Here is a 21,133-nt window from a genome sequence, read left to right as displayed (position 1 = left end):
GGCCCGCCCCCCCCCCGCGCCCGGCGCCCATTGGCCGCACGCGCCGTCCGTCCGGGGGCGCGGCGCCAATGCGGGCGGCGGGGCGGGGCGGCCGCGCAGTGTGTGCCTGCGTAACGCCGAGTCACATGTTGTTTTGCTCTTCTTAGTTCAGTCACTCGGTGCGCGATGTGTTACTCACTGTGCGGCGGGGACCGCGACGAGCCCGGGTCGCCGTTGGCAGCAGCAGCAGCACCAGCCCCGGCGGCGGCGCGGACCCCGAGTACCCGGGCACACCCCGGCACCGCGGAGCGCGGCGCAGCGGCGGGACCGGTGCGGCCGCGCGCGCCTTAAGGCTCGGCCCCACGGCTCGGGGACCCCGACTCTCGGCCCAGCCAGCGAGTCCCCAGGCGCCGCCCGAGAGCCCAGGAGGAAGCGGCCGCGGGCAGCCGGGCCAGGGGGCGGCCACCGCCCGCGCTGGTCATCCTCTGGGGCCCCGGAGCGCGGAGGGCGCTGCGCCACCGCGCGGTGCCGGCCCCCGCGGGCCTCCCCGAACCTTCTCCACCTCCTGGGCCCGAGGGACGCGGGCTCGGGCGGGCGAGCAGGGGGGGGAGGGAGCCGCTCCCGCCCGCGCCCCCTCCGCTCCCCCCAGCCCCTCCAAGCCCGGCCGGGCGGCGGGGCCTGAATCGCCGGCGATGGCGAGCCCGCCGCTGCACGGGCCCCCCGGGCCGGCGGGCGGCGACGGACCCAACCTCAACAACAACAACAACAACAACAACCACAGCGTGCGCAAGTGCGGCTACCTGCGCAAGCAGAAGCACGGCCACAAGCGCTTCTTCGTGCTGCGCGGGCCCGGCGCGGGCGGCGACGAGGCGACGGCGACAGCGGGTGGGGGGTCGGCGCCGCAGCCGCCGCGGCTCGAGTACTACGAGAGCGAGAAGAAGTGGCGGAGCAAGGCGGGCGCCCCGAAGCGGGTCATCGCGCTCGACTGCTGCCTGAACATCAACAAGCGCGCCGACGCCAAGCACAAGTACCTGATCGCCCTCTACACCAAGGACGAGTACTTTGCCGTAGCGGCCGAGAACGAGCAGGAGCAGGAGGGCTGGTACCGCGCGCTCACCGACCTGGTCAGCGAGGGCCGCGCGAGCGCCGGCGACGCGCCCCCCGCCGCCGCCACCGCCGCGTCCTGCAGCGCCTCCCTGCCCGGCGCCCTGGGCGGCTCGGCCGGCGCCGCGGCGGCCGATGACAGCTACGGGCTGGTGGCGCCCGCCACGGCCGCCTACCGCGAGGTGTGGCAGGTGAACCTGAAACCCAAGGGCCTGGGCCAGAGCAAGAACCTGACGGGCGTGTACCGCCTGTGCCTGTCGGCGCGCACCATCGGCTTCGTGAAGCTCAACTGCGAGCAGCCGTCGGTGACCCTGCAGCTCATGAACATCCGCCGCTGCGGCCACTCGGACAGCTTCTTCTTCATCGAGGTGGGCCGCTCGGCCGTCACGGGCCCGGGAGAGCTGTGGATGCAGGCGGACGACTCGGTGGTGGCCCAGAACATCCACGAGACCATCCTGGAGGCCATGAAGGCGCTCAAGGAGCTCTTCGAGTTCCGGCCGCGCAGCAAGAGCCAGTCGTCCGGCTCGTCAGCCACGCACCCCATCAGCGTCCCCGGCGCGCGCCGCCACCACCACCTAGTCAACCTGCCACCCAGCCAGACTGGCCTGGTGCGCCGCTCGCGCACGGACAGCCTGGCCGCCACCCCGCCGGCGGCCAAGTGCAGCTCGTGCCGGGTTCGCACGGCCAGCGAGGGCGATGGCGGCGCGGCTGCGGGGGCCGGGGCGGCAGGCGGGAGGCCGGTGTCGGTGTCGGGGAGCCCCCTGAGCCCAGGGCCTGTGCGCGCGCCCCTGAGCCGCTCGCACACCCTGAGCGGCGGCTGCGGCGGCCGCGCCAGCAAAGTGACGCTGGCGCCGGCAGGGGGCGCTCTTCAACACAGCCGCTCCATGTCCATGCCCGTGGCGCACTCGCCCCCGGCCGCCACCAGCCCGGGCAGCCTGTCGTCCAGCAGCGGGCACGGCTCGGGCTCCTACCCGCCACCTCCCGGCCCACACCCGCACCTGCAGCATCCCCTGCACCCTCAGCGACCCTCCAGCGGCAGCGCCTCGGCTTCGGGCTCCCCCAGCGACCCTGGCTTTATGTCCCTGGATGAGTATGGCTCTAGCCCTGGGGACCTGAGAGCCTTCTGCAGCCACAGGAGCAACACGCCCGAATCCATCGCCGAGACTCCCCCGGCCAGGGACGTCAGCGGGGGCGAGCTGTACGGGTACATGACCATGGACCGGCCTCTGAGCCACTGTGGCCGCCCCTACCGCAGGGTATCCGGGGACGGGGCCCAGGACTTGGATAGAGGGCTGAGAAAGAGGACTTACTCCCTGACCACACCTGCCCGGCAGCGGCCGGTGCCCCAGCCCTCCTCCGCATCCCTGGATGAATACACCTTGATGCGGGCCACCTTCTCTGGCAGCTCGGGCCGTCTCTGCCCGTCCTGCCCCGTGTCCTCTCCCAAAGTGGCCTACCACCCCTACCCCGAAGACTACGGCGACATCGAGATTGGGTCGCACCGGAGCTCCAGCAGTAACCTGGGCACGGATGACGGCTACATGCCCATGACCCCTGGCGTGGCCCTCATGGGTGGTGGCAGTGGGAGCTGCAAGAGTGACGACTACATGCCCATGAGCCCCACCAGCGTGTCGGCCCCGAAGCAGATCCTGCAGCCACGGGTCACTGCAGCGGCCGTGCCCCCCTCAGGGGCGGCGGTGCCCACGCCCACTTCTGCAGCCAGCAGGGCCTTTCCGGGGAATGGGGGCAGCAGCTACAAGGCCAGCTCCCCGGCCGAGAGCTCCCCGGAGGACAGCGGGTATATGCGCATGTGGTGCGGCTCCAAGCTGTCCATGGAGAACGCTGATGGCAAGCTGCTTTCCAACGGGGACTACCTCAACATGTCCCCCAGCGACGTGGGTGCCCCGGGCACCCCGCCTGACTTCTTCTCGGCTGCCCTGCACGGCGGCGGGGAGATGCTCCGGGGCGTCCCCGGCTACTGCTACAGCTCCCTGCCCCGCTCCTACAAGGCCCCCTACACCTGCAACGGGGACAACGACCAGTACGTGCTCATGAGCTCCCCCGTGGGGCGCATTCTGGAGGAGGAGAGACTGGAGCCTCCGGCCGGCCCGGGGTCCACAGGGTCCACGCAGCTGGTAGGCGCCTTCGGGGCCGCAGCAGGTGGCGGCGGCCACACCCAGCCACCCCATCCCTCCGTGCCTTCTCCGGGGAGGCCCAGTGGCGTGGGCAGCGGGCGCCCGGAGGGCTTCCTGAGCCAGCGCTGCCGGGCCGTGCGGCCCACGCGCCTGTCGCTGGAAGGGCTGCAGACGCTGCCCAGCACACACGAGTACCCGCTGCCGCCCGAGCCCAAGAGTCCCGGCGAGTACATCAACATTGACTTCGGCGAGGCGGGCGCGCGCCTGTCGCCGCCCGCGCCCCCGCTGCTGGCCTCGGCCGCCTCGTCGTCGTCGCTGCTTTCCGCCAGCAGCCCGGCCTCGTCCCTGGGCTCGGGCACCCCGGGCACGAGCGGCGACAGCCGGCAGCGCTCCCCGCTCTCCGACTATATGAACCTCGACTTCAGCTCGCCTAAGTCACCCCAGCCGGGCCCCCAGGGCGGGCATCCGGTGGGCTCCCTGGATGCCCTCCTGTCCCCCGAGGCCTCCGCCTACCCGCCGCTGCCCCCGCGCCCTGCGGCCCCCTCCTCGGCCCTGCAGCCGGTGCCCCCGCCACCCCCGCCCGGGGAGCTGTACCGCCTGCCTCCAGCACCCACCCCCCAGGGCCCCAGCGCTGCCTCCGCTTCGTCCTCGGAGACGGCGGAGAACGGTGACTACACCGAGATGGCCTTCGGCGTGGCTGCCACCCCGCCGCAACCCATCGCGGCGCCCCCGAAGCCCGAAGGCGCCCGCGTGACCAGCCCGGTGTCCGGCCTGAAGAGGCTGAGTCTCATGGATCAGGTGTCCGGGGTCGAGGCCTTTCTGCAGGCCAGCCAGCCCCCCGACCCGCACCGGGGGGCCAAGGTCATCCGCGCGGACCCGCAGGGGGGCCGCCGCCGCCACAGCTCCGAGACCTTCTCGTCGACCACCACTGTGACACCCGTGTCCCCGTCCTTCGCCCACAACCCCAAGCGCCACAACTCGGCCTCTGTGGAAAACGTCTCTCTCAGGAAAAGCAGCGAAGGGGGCAGCGGCGGCGCCCTGGGTGGGGGCGACGAGCCCCCCACGTCGCCGCGCCAGTTGCAGCCACCGCTCCCCCACCAGGCACGGCCGTGGACCTCGGGTCAGCCGGGGGGGGCCTTGGTCGGCTGCCCGGGGGGCAGCGGCTCGCCCATGCGCCGGGAGACCTCCGCCGGCTTCCAGAACGGCCTCAACTACATCGCCATCGACGTGAGGGACGAGCCCGGGCTGTCGCCAGCCCCGCCGCAGCATCCGCACCCGCAGGCGGGAGACAAGAGCGCCTGGGGCCGGACCCGTAGCCTCGGGGGTCTCATCAGCGCCGTGGGGGGCGGCAGCACCGGCGGGGTGTGCGGGGGGCCCGGCCCCGGCACCCTGTCCTCCGCCAACACCTACGCCAGCATCGACTTCCTGACTCATCACCTGAAAGAGGCCACGGCTGTGAAAGGTGAGGCCCCTGGCGGGTGGCAGAGGGTGGGCGCTGAGGGCCGCCGGGCTTCGCGTCTGTTACCTTCTTTGGTACCTTGACCTAAATGCCAAAGTACTGGCGCAGGTTTCTTGTGCTGTTTTGCCTTTGGCCAGACGTCAGCTCTCTTTCCCCACAGACCTTGCCAAGAGCGCTCAGGTCGTCTTGGAGTTGAATGTGCATCTTCAGGCTCAGGAGACTGAGTTTGCTTTGGCCCAACGCGTGTCTCCTCTGCCACAGCCCCTGCCTCCTCCCCTCCCCTAACACCAGGCGGCCTCCTGGCTCGGCCACCCGGTGAGGTGGCCCAGGGCCTCTTCCAGATCTGAGAGGTGGCAAACTTCTGCCGGGCAGGGACCCGAAGTTGCCGCAGCTTCCAGGCTACAGCCTTGCCTTTTGTCTTTGTTTTCCTGGCGCGCTGCCGGCTGATTCTCACTGAGCCTCCAAGTTGGTCAAAACAACCCGAGGGCCTGCAGGTTGTTTAGGAAAGGGGCGTCCATCTTGGTGGCCGCTGCAGGGAACAGTTAACCTTCTAAAGTCTACACTTGCTCTCGATCGGGACCTTTCCTTGGGCGACGTGCTTTTCCTCCCGAGGGGCTGGGCTGGTAACGCTGCTTAAACAGGGTGCTTCAAAGCAGTGCTTCTCAAACTCGAGCCACCGGGGGCGTTTGCTGAGGTCGGGATGGCGGGGCTGGGGGCAGTTCCGATGCAGTGGGTCTGGGATGTGTGGCCCACTGGGTGCGTTCCTAAGAAGCCGCAGGTCGTGCCAGCGCCGCTGGTGGCAGTACCTGCCTCAGTCGGAGCCCCCAAGGAGGTCTGAGAAAGGAGCTGTGGGGTCAGCCCCGTGGGGTCGGGCGGAGCCCAGGCAGCGGCATTTTTCCGTTGCCCGGGTGATGGGAGTCTGTGCTTCAGAGCAGCCGGTGAGAAGATAACGTCTTTTTAGGGACCACCGTTGGATGGGGCTCCGGACTGTTCACATTCTCATCCAATATCCCGGAGGAGAGAAGTGCTTCCTTGCACCTGGGGGTCTTTGAATGCTGAGGTTGAAGTGGGCTGGGTGGGTGGGTGTTCAAGAGTTTCTTCTTTAATGTGTAGCTGCTTCTGTGCAGGGTTGCTGGTAAGATAGAGGTTCTGTGGGGACACAGGGCACAGAGGAGGGAGCAGGGCTCAGATGCTGGCCTGAGGTCGACGGTCTGCAAGGCTTACAAGGTGATGGCCAAGCTGGCTTGGGGATCCTTATCCCTTTTGTTCTGGAAGTGAACGGACCCATCCGATGCCATGGAAATCCAGCCTATGTTTCCTAGTGTCTGTGGGGTTTAAAGTGATAGCCGTAGGGTGAATAACACCCTGTCATTCTTAGTGTAACAGAGGAGACGCTGGTATAGAGGAAACAGAACAAAAGGTGGAAAGTGACAGAGACCTGTCAGGAGTGTGCTCTCAGCACGTCTAGTTAAGTCCATCAGAAGATGTCAGAATATGTCCCCCAAACAATGATGCTCAGCTCAAGGTCACTTGGCTTGGAGTTCGTTGAGCCCTACAGGTGCCTCTGAAAAATTGCTGGTGTGTCTGGGAGTTGAAGGCTGGTTCGCTGCCATCCGAGACACAGACCAGACAAACATGCCAGCCTCGCCAGCCTCGCCAGCCTTGAGTGGGAAAGGAATCCAAACGCACACCAATGGGTATGTGCCATACTGAGCATGAAAGTACATTTTGCTGAAATCTGATTCTCATCAGAAAAACAGCCTGAGAACATAACACCTTTTACTGCTTCTGACCGAGTAGGCGGCAAAAACCTGGACTGGATCGAGGAGTGGCCTGGGAGTGGGTTTCTGGCTGGAGAGGGAGGAAGGAGCTGGAGTTTGCGCCTTCAGGCCTGCAGGCATCAAGGCCTTTATGATAAAGCAGATACGTGCAGAAACGTGATCCATGTGTGACAGAATGACCTTTTCAGAGGAGAGAACAGTTTAAACTGCAAGAGATAAGTTTAGTAAGAGGCCTGATTTGGCTTGTTTTGTTTCAGATTTCCCAGCCGAATAAAATTCCTTTCACCCTGTAGGATTCAGGATTCTGGAACCAAAACAGCAGTTTGTATGTTCCATGGTAGCTGAGCAAAGATGAGAGATGGCCTTGGCCACTGTTGTCTTTTTCCCCAAGATGATGTGGGTGCTACGGTAAACACCCTCTTAGGATGGAAAAGGGCTTTTTAAGCAAAATAGACACCTCCAGTTGATCCATGGTGCCAAAACCACATTTGAGAAAAAAGTAAAAAGGACCGCAGGCTAAATGGGTTTCTGGTCAACAAACGTGAGCACAGGGAGGAGCAGTCAAACAGGGAAGACGAGCAGGTCGCCTTAATTAAGGTGGGAGCTGAAAGAGCATCTTCTGTGGAGCCAGAAATGGACCGTGGGGAAACTCGGAAGGAACATCACTTTTATTTAACTCATGGCACGTGCAGACGTGGGTTTCTGATGCGCGTAAGTACAGAGTTCACAGGCGGGAAGTGCCCTTTCCGAGCATGACTGATGGACGCAAAGCATCTCTTGGAGGATGACATGGGAAATGAACTTCCTGGGTCCCCGCTGGTGCCGCTCTGACTTTCAGAGGCGGCTGCGTTTCCACCACCAGCTCCTTGGGGTCTGCGTGGAAAAGCTCCGTTAGTTGTGCTGAAGCGGAGTCACTTGGGGGTCGCCGGGGTAGTGTTTGGTGTTTGGAAGGAGGTTTGGTTCCAGCCCTTTGATGGTTGTTTACAGTAGGATTGGGATGGAGGGCGGGTGTCAGAGGCGGAGCCAATTAAAAAGTGAGCACGCCTTAGATTTCCACTCCGATGTGTGCCTACGGGTCTGCAGGGAGTCCGCAGCAGATGAAAATGTGCGTCTGATTCCTCATCTCGTTTGGGAGATCGGAGAAGGTGTTTTGGGAGTGTGGCTATGGAGAAAGCTGACCAGTCTGATAAAGTGTCTCTGCTTGGGGGCTGCAACTCTGCCGCCGTGCTTTCAAACTGCTCTTTAGAATTGACTTTCTATCCTGGGTTGTGAGGGCTGGAGATGGGTGTACCCCATGAAAGATGCCGTCTCAGGGCTCCTCTTGTGGGGTTTTCCTCCTAAAATTGCTTTGTGTGCATGGACAAGGCAGAGGAGATAAGAATTACCCCCGAAAGCATCTGTATTTAACTTCGTTTGATAAAAGGACTATTTTTTCACATCCTGTGGTGAGAGAGTCACGGGATGAGATAAAGAGCTCGGAAGGTACAGCGCAGTCCTGATTGCTGTTTCCCAGGACTGTCTGCTGAAGTCGGAAAGCCAGCGATTCGGCTCTTTTTTGGAACCCCAGTCGGCTCGCTTGACAAGCCACACACGCTTTGTTTTCCGTGGTGCCTGCTTTTCTGTCCTCTGTGGTTGGCTGCCTCTTGTCATCGCAAGGTGATCTTGGGCCCGGGAACAGGCAGCCAAGGTGCTAAGGAAAACACACAGGCGCTGGTGAATGAACGTCACGTGACGGGCTCTGTTTCCTTTATTGAAAGAGAAACCTTTATAAAAATAGTTCTTGGGAGAAGGAAGCCCAGGCTGTGGAGCCCTTCCCCGGGGAACAGGAATGCAGCTTCCAGTTGCTGGTCTTCTGAGTCATAAGTCAGTGGAGGGAAGCCATTGAATCCCTCTTTGTCACTTTCTCTGTCTGTGGAGTGAGGTCATTATAACCCGTTTCTTCTGGGTCCCAGGGCCACGGGGAGGCCCAGGAGTTGTCAACATCCGGAGCGGCAAAGCCCTTCTAAAAAACATGCTAATAAAATCAGGGATGCTGTTGATACCCCCCCTCCCCCAAACCTTGACTGGATACAGAAAAGATGCTTTTGGAAACAGGTGCTCTTAAATTAGAAAACAAAACCAAAGCTCCCAGTTGACCGGAAATGGAGCTAACACCTTCCTAAGAAATGCAGGCCCTTTCTCTTCGGTTGCTGGTTCCACGCCAGTCTCCAAGAACCACTGTTTTTGGCCCTTTTTATTTACCTTGAGGTTTTTTTTTTTTTTTCCGTAGATAATTACCAATTGTTATGCAGTCGTATTTGAGGTCACCCAGTAAAATAACAATGAGGGGAAAACACATTCTATTCCTGAAACTGTATCAGGACGACACTTTTGATCACCTTTTGTGATTTACTTATATATTAAGAGATGCTGCCAAGGTGCAGATCTGTAACTAGAATGCAGATTTTTTTTTTTTAAATCAACAGTGTTGGCTTTGAATATGGGATGCATTATAAGAAAAACAGCCCCCTTAAACTTTGTGGTGTTGAATTGCCGTTGTTCAGCCTGGGTCGTCACTCTTCGAGGTTGATGTAATTACGGGGGTCCCTCCTGCACTGTTTTGAGTTGTCGGGTTGTCAGACTGGGTAGGAAAACCTGCAAGGTTTGATTCTTTTGTTCTTCCTCAGGCCAATTCCCCCACCCCGCCTCCACCCCCAGAAAAGGGATTTTAAGAGCTAATTAATGCTTTATTTTCTTTTAGAACTCCTAGTATTAAAATGAATCTCTTTTACTGAAAAGAACTTGCGAAAGTGTCCGCAGGGGAATAATGGGTTTCCTGTTAAAATTCCCTCTAACGCATTTTCTGTAGAAGCAGAGTTCCAAGAGCTGGTTAAATTTTAGTATCAGATTTGGCAAGTGGAAAGGTGTTTTGTTTTGTTGTGTTTTGTTTTGTTTTGTTTGGGGGCAGGGTAGCACAGAATCAAGTGTTCCCATTTCACCTTAGCAACTTTTAAGGGAAAATGCACCTTTAAGCTTTTATCTGCTTTGCCAAATACACTGAGTTGGGGGAGGGGGCGAACCCAGAGGGAAGGAAGCCCCGGAGCCCCGCGCCCCCACCCCCCGCCTGTTTTTCCAGGGGGCCCTTGAGCAGGTGGGCTCTGCAGACTTCATCTCCAGCGCACATGCGCAGAATATGGGTTTCCATAGGTGGGCGTGGCCTTTTCACCCCCGGAACAAAATTCCCTGAACCTCTGAAATTCCTGGGTATCAGCTTGTTCTTGATCAGGTGAGAACCCGCATTTCAAAGGGTGCGTTTTCTCTGTGTTTGTTTTCTTAACTTGACCATGTTCTTCAAGACTCCAGGGCTGGGGCTGAGTCGCTCAAGGTCGGTTATTGTAGACAGAGCTCAGGGGTAGATTTTTTTTCCGAAAAGCATGGGTGAAGGCCTCAGTCCAGACCAAGGAGGTGCCGAGGTTGATGATTGCTCCAGATCATTCCAGGTCTTTCTAGATCGCTGCAGAGACGGACATTAACGGTGCGTCGAAGTAAGAGGCCCAGAAGAAAGTTCTTTTTTAATTTGATTGGAGAAGAAAGTTTGAGTGGAGAGACTGGGTGTGTATGTTGGATATTCCCACATTGCCCGTGGGTGCCAACAACACAAGATGCTTCTGTGCTTGGCGCTCTTACTTAATGGCATTCATTGCCTTAGGACTGAGTTCATCGAATTCTGCTGAAACGGAATTGGGTTAAAAGTTAGAGGCTGGGAATTCTCATTTGGCTCAGCGGAAACGAACCTGACTAGTATCTATGAGGACGCAGGTTCGATCCCTGGCCTCGCTCAGTGAGTTAAGGATCCGGCTGTGAGCTGTGGTGTAGGTTGCAGATGTGGCTTGGATCTGGCATTGCTGTGGCTGTGGTGTAGGCTGGCAGCTATAGCTTCGATTCGACCCCTGCCTGGGAACTTCCATATGCCGAAGCGCAGCCCTGAAAAGACAAAAGACAAAAAAAAGTCAGAGGCTGCAGGTTTACAAATGATAGAGTAGTCAGGTTAGCGGTTCTGATTCTCTTTGATGGGACTGAAAGTTGAAGTTTGTCTAAGTCCCTTTTACCTGTCCACAGACTTTGTAAAAAGTTGATCAGGCGAAACGTGCCTTCCATCACTTTCTCATGCTGTTTGTCAAATCGATGCCCAAAGACGAGGTTTAGAAACTATGCTTTGCTTCTGGCGCGTGCTTTTACTGAAAATTGGAATATTTGGTCAAATTGTGTGCTCCATAATTATACCTTAAAGGGGAATGAGGACATGCATATAGCATTTCGTTAATACGAGGCTTTGTGGTATCACTTTTAAAGGGTATTGCATTCCCCAGAAACGAATAAATACTATCTGGGGCGATGCATGTATGCGTTTACACGTGTAGCTCTGTAACAGCTCATCCAGCCAAAAGCTTCAAGGGCTTTATGTGGGTTTTTTTCGTAATTAAAGCCAGGCTCCAATATTGGATAAAAATGTGTTTTCCAACCATGTTAACACTTTATAACCTTAAGCGTAACTTGGTTTAACTGTTGCTTTAATCTGTCCATATGCTATTGGTACAAATACCTGAGTGATTTATGTGGTCGTATTAAACTCCAGTTTTTTCAACATGAAAAAATAAGTGCGAGGATAGTGTTCCTTATATTAGTGATTTCAGTAGTTACCTTAAAACTCATATGCCTGTCTTCAGAATAACATACTTTTGTATAGAATCAGTGCATAATCTTCAATATTTATGAATGCGACATAGGACTTTGTGCAAGTTTAAGCGCAAGGAGTCACTTAAGTCTGTCCACCTTTTGACTCCAAATTGTAAGTAAACTACCTGTCTCCAAACTTGGCAGACAGGGAATGATTTTGAAAGGGCAGGACTAAAGTTGGAGATGATGAAAACAGAGCCATTATTCTGCTTAATAGCGAAAGATAAGTAATTACGACCCCTCTCCCCTTTCGATCACAAAAAGCGTTCAACATTCAAAAGGTGTTTTTCTTCATTTTATACCGTTAAGATGTTTTCATACATAGAGGATCACAAGACACCCCCAAAACCCTGCAGCAGAGGCATGGTTGCCTGGGCCCCCAGTTTTGGGATAAGGAACCCTCAGCTTGGAGTTTCAGTGACTTGCCTGGGAATCCCTGAGCCACAAAGGGTACAGGTGGCTTGAACCACACAAAGAGGCTATTTAACCACCTGACCCTGGTCAGTGTTCTTTTACCTTTGACCCTGTTTGCTCCAAGTCCTACTACACCCTGTCTGTTTTGGAAGCTCCTGTGAAAATCCGGACCTTGGGGTTTGACTGTAGATCCGCCTCAGGCAACTTTGAGGTTAGCAGCTGGGGTTTTATTTCTCTTGGTGGTAGTGACTTCATTTCTCTTTTTTCTTCCATCCATTATTTGTGCAGAATGGGGTGGGGACGGCTCTGTAGAAAGCCTGGACCGTCTGCCAAAGCTGCCTCATCGTTCTAACTGGTTTCCAGAGCTGCTGGGCGGAAGAGCTCAGCATTCCATCCTGTCTTCAGGGCGCTGGTGGTGTTGACGAGTTTGGGAGGAGACCCAACGTGTTGGTTGGTTGTCTGTCCTGAGGGCTCCCAGGCTGGCCTCCTGGACCTCGAGGGACCCGCCGAGGGGAACACTTCGCTTCCCCCCCCCCCCCCCCCCCCCCGCTGCCTCTGGTTTGCTAAAGCAAACCGTATATTACACGTGACAAGAGTCGCCCCTCCAACATGAAAACTTGAACTCTCTCTCCACATGGTGTGATGACAATCAGGAAAAAAAAAATGCAAGGTCGTTGTGAGGGAGAGAAGCTGGACACCAGGGCTGCGTGTAACTGGTTTGAAGGTTGTTAAAATAGAGGCCCAGGGAGGTTGGGCGTCTTTTCCAAGGTCACTGGTTTAATTCGTTGGTGGAGATGTTTGTAAATATTATCAAGAAGGAACAGGACGTGCTCTGTCTCTGCAGCCTTTGTGCTCTGACAGATCACTGGGTCCCTCGACGTGGCCTGTTCCGGCTAGAATGATTTGCTCAGTGTGGAAGTGCTGTGCTCTTTCCATTCTGGAGCGTCTCAGGAAATGGCTTCATGCCGATGCTCAGAGGTGTGTGCTGGTGGACGGAAGCGGGGAAGTGCAGACGCCGAAACGAGAAAGCATGTTGGAAGTCAGAAAAACAGGCTGCTGGCGCCCATGGGGGCTGTGGTGATGGATGCGATGGAAGAGCGAAGGCTTGGCAAACATTTGAGATCATGTGCTTACTTGTTAAAAAGGAAAAAAAAAAAAAAAAGAGGAAAGAAAATTCTTGGAATAATTCAAATAGGCCTCTAGGATCGGGGAAAATGGAAATCCTTTTTCTTTGGAGGTGAGTCAGCCTCCAGCATCTGATGGATCAGTGTGTGTTTGCAGGTGCGGCTGGAGGGGTGCTGCCTGTGCAGTTCTTCTGCCAGTGAAATAGCATAGACTCCTTGTGACCATTTGCAGGTTCCTAAGAAATGAGTCATCATCCTATTTAATGATGAGCTTATTTGAAAACGAACCATTTTAGAATTTGCCCCACTGGCCATAACTCACTGATCAGTGGCTGCTGGGAGCTGCTCTTGTTCTTTCACCAGTGCCCTTCTGGTTGTTTAGGGCTTTTTTTTTTTTTTTTTCTGTGAAACAAAGTTACTTCATTGTTCTGTGATGAGACGTGGTTTTTCAGAAGGTGCCACCTTTCCGAGGTGGCACTAGAATCCTGCTTCAAAAGGCATCAGGAAGATGTAAACACACGTTACAGTTGACAAGCTACCCACGTGTTACACACGCACGGTTGGGACTCTGCGGCCCCGTGCTCTTGGGAGCGATTCAGAGCTGTGTGTTTACATGAGCTGTCAGTCTCTCTGGCATCCGGGGAGAGAGTCCTGCCTTCCTAGCAGATGGCAGCCTCGGGGCCACGCGCCTGCCACTACCAGCCGTGCGCATCCCTGATCCAGCCGGCATCACGGTCCACCAGCAGCCCAGGGTACACACGGCGCCCATGCTGCCTCCTGTCAGGGCTAAACTGGGCGATGCCACTGCTTCTCAGGTTGAGAAGAAAGCGGAGGGCCGAGAACCCTGGCTTAGGGTATTTTTTGGCTGTGGAGGGAGCACTTACCCAGCTGCGTGGAAAAGCCGGCAGGCATTAAGACTCCGTTGTGCTGTGTAGGGCGTCTTGGTCCATAAACCCAGCAGTCTTCCCCCAGATGAGGTCTGGATCCCTCTGTGGAAACTTGCCTTCCATGGCGGACCGAGGGCCAGAGCACTGGTGCCTGGCCTCGGGCTGGTGGTGGGAAGCCTGGGAAAGTCGAGGCTGAGGTCAGCGAGCACCTGCCGCCTGCAGATCCCCGGGTCTGTCAGAGAAGCCCCCACTTCAACGCATCACATGAGTGACACACGCCTTCTCTGCCGGGCCAGGCCCAGTGCCCCATGTGGGTCTCCTGCTTCTTTCCTCCTCCAGGGCTTCTGGAGCCAGTAGTGGGTGGATGGATGGGTGGGGGGGGGATGGATGGATGGATGGATGGATGGATGGATGGATGGATGGATGGGTGGATGGATGGGGGGGTGGATGGATAGATGGATGGGGGTGCATGGGGGATGGATGGATGGGGAGATGGATGGGTGGGGGGAATTGTGAGGTGGGGGAGACGTTTAGGAAATAGGGCAGGATGTTCTTCCTGAATTTAAAAACTATGCAAATAGCGCTTTAGAAACTGCAGGCAATAAGCAGGATCACACAGGGCACGGGGTACAGGGCGTCGTGCAGCTTGATTTTGCATGAAGGTCAGTGATGGAGGGTGACCCCAGAGCTCCAGAACTGCCGAGTTTCCAGGAAGGGAGAGTCTGCTGGTGGGTTTCTCACACCGCAGCCTGGATGTATTTGTTAAATAATAAATCGCTAATGTGATTTGTGCTGTTGTCATGCTTCTGTTTTACTCTTTATATGAAGTCGGAATTTTAAGAATTGTTTTCCAGCATAAAAGTGACCTAAAAGTAACACTTTTCATATTATGCATATGAAACAGAGCACAAATCTATAAAGTTCTCCTGAGCTCTTCCAGTTAAAGTAGCAGATAAGTTTGGGGAAACTCCTACTAAGGGCGTTGCTTCGCCAAGTAGACGTTTAGTTGTGCTTTCACGAAATACATTGTTTGCAAAACTGCAAGAGCCAGATTTCCTCTTTCTTTAGATTATAAAACCGGGAGTTGGAGTTGCTGTTGTGGCTCAGTGGTTAACGAATTTGACTAGGAACCATGAGGGTGTGGGTTCGATCCCTAGCCTCGCTCAGTGGGTTAAGGATCCCGTGTTGCTGTGGCTGTGGTGTAGGCTCCAATTGGACCTCTAGCCTGGGAACCTCCATAATGCCACGAGTGCGGCCCTAGAAAAGACAAAAAAATAAAATAAAAAAATAAAAAAAAATAAAACCAGGAGTTTATGTTTATTGCAGTAAGTTTCAGAGAACTCCCTTTAACTGGTTGAGTAAACAAAAACTTAAAACTTCGGTAATGAAGGCTGTGGAAATAATCGATACAAAATATTAATAAACTACAAGTATATAAACATTAGTGAATTTGAGACATTCTTTCAATTTAATTTCTCTTGACACATTTTTTGAACGAACGTTTTATCTTCAATGGAACATTTAAGTAGCTTCCAGATAGAATGCCATTTTGGTAAGAGGGTCATATCACAATTGGAAAGACTGACCTTAATTCTTCCCTTTTACTTGTTATTGTTATTGGCAGCTTAGCTTGTGGGTCATGCTGATTTATTTGTTGTTCTGGTTCCAAATGAAATAAGCACTGCAGGAAAATACCCAAGTTTCCCAGGCATGGAGCATTTAATTCAGTTCCTAGAATAACTCTGGGTGATAACCATGCATCTTTGCAATGCTGGAGTCTGTGCCGCTCAGAATTCATTTTTGAATTCAGGATGGGCTGTCCCTACCGGAACCGCAGGTGCCCTTGTGGAAAATCCTGGTTCCCCGTCCAACACACACACACACACACACACACACACACATGGTTGGGGCACACCTGATGAGGTGGAATTTCCACGTCATTTTCTTCTCTGAGAAACCGCAGGCTTGCTTTTGCTGGGGCTCTCTGCAGCCTTGCCTCATAACTCTCAGCATTTCTTGGGGTCCTATGTTTATCTCCACTGTTGCATTCCAGAAACGTCACCTTGCCAGGTTAGTGGTCCCCTGTTCCAGCCCCTTGGTCTTCCTCGGGCACCGCACCTGTTGCTGAGGAAGGATGCGCCCCGTCGTCTGCCAACCAGAAGCTTTCCGGGCACCTGGCCCTGCTCTCTGACCTCTGCCTCCGCATTGGTCGGTGCACACGTGAGACAACTCTGGTTGTCTCAACATCCGGGAAAAGTGGACGTTTCGATTTTAGTTTATATTTTTCTCATAAATGACCCGCAGTTGTGTTTCTAGTGTGGGCTTCGTTTTCAGGCACCCTAACCATCTCCAAGGAGGGCTCTGTTTTCTTAAGATACACCTGTTACTACATGCTAGGCGGCCCCGAGCCTTTTTCAAAAGTGCGTTTTTTTATCTGTCTTTCATTACCCCCCACCAGAGGAAACAAACAAATGCCAAGAACTTTCCCTAAAGGAGGACCGCAGATGGTGGGCTGTGAGGCACGAGGGACAGAGGCAGAAAATGTTCGGGCTCAGCTTTCACATGTAACACATCGGTCACTTTTTTTCCTGTGTGTTCATTGTAGAAACAGGCCAGCTGTGACATGTGCACACTTTAAACCTCTTTCACCCGTTTGAGAAATATTAAAGTACAAGCTAGAAAGAGAGAGAGGTTTGGCTTCCAAGCTAAAAAAAAAAAACCCAAAACAAAAAAACCACACGCATGTCAAATAAACAAAAAACCAACCAACCAACCAACAAGAAAAGGACTGAATCTTGAAACCTAGGAAGTAATTGTAATGTTGACGACGTGTGTCAGAGCATGAAGTAGTGGGAACAAGTGCTCCAAAGATAAAGCCGGGAGAGAGAGGCGACAAGTCCTGGAGATGTTTAGGGGAGAACCCGCGTGGACAAAGGAATGGCTGGCTGGCCATGCAAAGGTCCTGGGGCAGGAGGTTGCTGGCGTATTCTGGAAACAGGAGACCCGCGTTGTTGACTGGAGGGCGGTGGTGGGTGATGGAGGAATGAACGGTGGCCCACGGTGCGTTGAGCCTGCTCAGCCGTGCTGCAGACTGTGTTCATATTTCAGAGGAGAAAAAGACCGTTTCTTTGGAGCGTCTTTGGATTTTGCCATAGTGCCTTTTTTTACTTCGTGAGATATATGTCAGCTCTTGACTGTCTCAAAAATAATGTAGAAACAGTGAAGAGACTTACAAGCTTCCTTGGGGAGGGGGTGGCAGTGCCGAGATGTCACTGAGGTGGGGACAGCAGTAGGACATTGTCAGAGCAAAGGCAGCGGCGTCAGAGCACACGTGCTCATCCTAGTTACATTCTCAGCACACCGGCTCAATGGTAAAGCACCTTTTGCAATTTGAAAAACATGTCCAGATGGTGTTTCACGCCCAGAACCTCCTTGGAGGGAAGGTGCTTGCTGCTTCCCTTCTTTTTTAAAGGAACCACCCAAGGGGGAAGGGGGCTAGCGGCGGGCCTTGTGGGGGACCCTCTGCCGGGCCGTGGGGAGCTTTGCGCGGGTCGGCTCGCTGCTGACTGCTTCTGTCTTCTCCATACCATAGCACCTGCCTTTGAAAAACTGGGTCAGTCGTGCCACCTCGCCCTCCCAGGGCTTTCTCGTGAGGAGCGCCAGAGTCAGTAATTGACTCTCGTGCAGCGAAGTGATTTCCTTCTTCTGCTGATCTGGAAACTAAGAGACCCGATAGAAAAACATCATCACACTCTATGTATTTTAGGGAGATTGAGTCTCTCAACGGGGAAGCACCGTGGCGGTGAGGTTGGAGCTAAGGGTCTAAGAATCCAGAAAAGCCAGGGCATCGTGTGTGAAAAACCCTCCCCACCCGTCAGCCCGTCTGCGAGGAAGACACACATGTGTTAAATGGACTTAATTTGACTTAATTTTTCTGAAATACGTAGAAGCAACGTCTCTTAAAGAAGGTCACATCCATTTGAACAGGAGAAAAGCGGCGGTCTCGTCCGCAGGATTTATTTCAATGGTATTAGCGGGGATTCCTTCCCACCGGGGATGCTCTTCCCTCCTCCAGACCGTCCGTGTCAAATTTCCGGTTTCACGGTCAAGTGTGTATTTTAGGAACCATGCTTATGCTTGTGGGTTTCTTGGTTTCTCTGGCTGTAATGTCATTTCTGGGAGTTTGGTGTGTAAGGAATTGCTGCAGGAAGTGACAGGTGGCGGGAGGCAGTGTGTATATGTTGGGAGGCTTGTGACCAGCACACAGGGCCTTGGAGGGGACACGCAGCTGGGGGCTCTGCCTCCCCCCACCCCCCCACCGTGTCTGCCACCCCGCCCTGCAAGCAGATGGCTCGCATAGACTCGTCAATAACTTGATTCACACGTACTCTTGTCATATCTGTGCAAAATGTGTAACGTATGAGCCAGATGACTCTGTGTCTTGGTTACTCAGTGTTGAGGTCACTTTGCAGCCTACGCCTCATGCATGTTCCGTTCAAAACAAGGAGAAATTGTAAAATGGCCAGCCGCCCCCGAAGGAGGCTGGAGAAAGACGTTATTTTATATGAACTCCTCTGTACCGAGTGCCACAAAATCATAACGCTGCTGAGGGTGACGAGGGTCGGGGGGAGGCGGAGGGGGAACGTCTGTCTGCGAGATGCTGTCCTGGAGGGAGCGGCCTGGGCGTGAAGTGCCAGGCGTCATTGTCACCTGCTCAGCCTGGACTTGGTCCTCATGGTTACTAGAAGGGTGACTCGGTTCATCTTCGAGTCTTAAGAAGAGGCTGGGCATGGGTTTGAGTGACTGGCACTCGGAGTCCACCCTCCTTTGAACATAAGAAGTGTTGTCTTCACACCGAATTGCTCCTCCCCCAGCCTGCCGAGGTTTGGGGAGCTGTCTTTAGGGGGCTGGCTGTTTTGTCCCCGCACTGTGCCTTCTCTCCAAGGGTGAGATGCGCCTGTGATCCTGGGGGTCTCAGTGGTGTCCCCTGTGGGTCGCTGGCTGGGCAGGACTGGGTGCCCCCCCCCGCATCCACCTGCATGAAGCCCTCCCCACCGGGAGGCAGCAGCCGTCCCCTCTCCCTGCTCTGTGTCTGACCCCTGGGGGCCCCTGGGCCCTCCAGGAGGGGCCCCTGGGCTGTGTTCCCTCCCGTTAGATGGGCTTGTGCTGAAGTCTAGTCCCCGGTTCACTGCTGCCAAGGCCGCCCAAGTTCTCTTCCGCAGGCTGACCCAGCTGAGACTCAGGATTTGAGCGACAGAAAGACATTTCAGTGTTTGGGCTGAACCAGGGTACCCTCCCCTGGCTGCCTGCAAGGACTGGAGGTGGAAGGTGAAGCTGAGCCAGGGCATCTGCAGACTCGGGCCCAGAGCCTGGCGCCTGTCCGCCCCCCCCTGCCCTGGGAGGGCACGGCCATCAGCTGGGACTGTCTTACTTTCTGTTATTTTGTTAGTAAATGAACTTGATAAAGATGGTCTTAGCCTTTTCCGCTTTTCATTTCTGAAATTTCAATCAGTGGTGTTTCATTTGGCTGCAAATCATTCTCACTGGCCACGGAGGATTTTAAATGTCCCTCCAGGAGTTCCCATTGTGGCTCAGTGGGTTAAGAACCTGCCGAGCATCCATGAGGATGCAGGTTCCATCCCTAGCCTCGCTCAGTGGGTTAAGGATCTGGTGTGGCTGAGGCTGTCGTGTAGGCCAGCAGCTGCTGCAGCACTGATTAGACTCCCGAAGGACTCCAGGACCTTTCCTTATGCCATGGGTGCCGCTCTAAAAAGAAAAAAAATGTCCCTCTATACTTTGGGGCACTGCTGGGTGTGACCCCAAAAGATCAGGGCTCCTGTGCCCCATGGGCCAGGGCTCGGCCAGCAGACGGCATTGGATTGCAGGGTGGGTGAGAAGGGAGGGACGTGGGTGTCCTCTGGAGCTGGCGATGCAGACACACGCGTGGCCTGGGCACGCTCTGTGCGGCTCTGTGCGGGTCTGTGCGGCTCCTGAGAACTGTGAGCTTTAAATGGCCCAGAATTAGCCCCAGAACAATTCGACTTCTGTTCTGCTCTGTCCAATGAAAACAAGTTTATTCACTTTTTCCGGGAGCTGTTTGCCCTCGTGTTTGTGCAGCCAGAGCTTGTTTATTCGCTGCTTGAAGTTGCGGCCCTTGGTGGTGTTATTCACGAGTGGAATTTTGAATGAAGTCAAGGCCATGACGGCAGCTGTGCTCAGAGGTTCCCGGCAGCGCAGGGCCCCAGGGCTTGGGGCTTTGCGGTTTGCAGCGCAGCACGTGGTGACACGCGTACGTCGTGAAAAGGTGTGTGAAGAAGTCGGGGCTCGGTCCCCAGGTGCAGGTCACGCCAGCAGCACGTGCTTCTCTGTGTGCAAAGAAGCAGTCTGTGTGCGTGCGTGCGTGCGTGTGCACTTTGTTGGTACTGTTTCCTTGTCAATTTTACACATAAATCCTCTTTGGGTGGTTTCCCCGCGGTCCAGTGAGGACTCCGGGCAGGAGAATGATGTTCCCGCTGCCGTGAGAGGGGACAGTCTGGCGGGTGCTGGCTGCCGGGCTGGGACCCCCACACTGGCACAGCTGCCGGTGGCTGTCCACACTCCCATGTCCCTGAGCTGTGGGGACCATTGCCCTGCGTCCCTCCTCAGCTCCCAGGACTGTCCCTGAGGGCGGGGATGGGTGGCTGCCTGTGCGGCAGGAAGAGCACAGCCCTCAGCCTCCAGCACGTGCTCCATCCAGACCCAAAGGCTCGGGGCCCCTTGGCACAGGGAGTAGCCTTCCCCCCCAACCCCAGGAAGGAAGCTGGCACCCGGGTTAGGGGTGTCACCCTTGGGAGGGAGTTCACCCACAGTCAGAGGACCCCCGGGGCAGGGGAGGCTGACGGCTCAGGTCCCTGGTGGTAGTGGTGGCTCAGAATGTGCCCTTCTTTCTTTTCTTCCTGTCATGACAGACAGGCACTGCATGCCACCTCCTTCTAATACATTTCCCAATGACTGCGTCATCATTAAACGTGAATGCCAGAGTATATTTCAGATTCCTGCAGGTATATCTTTTTAACCGTACTCGTAAGTGTGGTTCCTATTCCGTGATGTTTTACAAGGGCTGTGAGTTGTAGTTGGCATGATTTCAGACTTCCAGAAAGTACGTCTTTCAGTTTCAATAATGAAAACAAAAAAAAAAGGAATCAAATTATAAAATGAAAAGAACCCAACAGCAACTCAAATATTTAAATATTCAAAGGAATGATTTATTTCAAATGATGCCTAACAATAGGATATTTGGGAATGGGTATATTTTGAATAAATTGTTATTCTGTAGTCCCTTAACTGTAGAGGAAAACAGCAATATTAGACGTGAGAACTTCAGAGCGAAGCAGTGGAAACGTTTTTAGAGCTGACATAAATACATTTTTTTTATCCGTGTAGAATCTTAAATATAAAAATGTGTTAAATCCGAGGAAAGAATTATACTGTTCATAGGATATTTGCAGTTTTAATACAGGTGATATCACTTGGCCCAAATATTCATACCGTTTCA

The 21,133-nt window shown here is 55.1% G+C and overlaps 1 protein-coding gene across 1 annotated transcript in view; it reads left to right on the top strand.

Annotated features, from left to right (window-relative positions):
• Positions 1 to 139: 139 nt before the first annotated feature.
• Positions 140 to 21,133, top strand: part of IRS2 (insulin receptor substrate 2) — a 29,049-nt gene continuing 8,055 nt past the window's right edge. The window contains exon 1 of the mRNA XM_047755734.1: positions 140 to 4,680. Coding sequence (XP_047611690.1) covers positions 672 to 4,680 — 4,009 coding nt within the window. The 5' untranslated portion in view covers positions 140 to 671. The remainder of the gene's footprint in view (positions 4,681 to 21,133) is intronic.

Source organism: Phacochoerus africanus, chromosome 13 (assembly GCF_016906955.1).
Source record: "Phacochoerus africanus isolate WHEZ1 chromosome 13, ROS_Pafr_v1, whole genome shotgun sequence".
Taxonomy (NCBI): Eukaryota; Metazoa; Chordata; class Mammalia; order Artiodactyla; family Suidae; genus Phacochoerus; species Phacochoerus africanus.
Note: the sequence above shows the minus strand (reverse complement) of the source record. Positions and strands in the feature narration are given on the sequence as shown.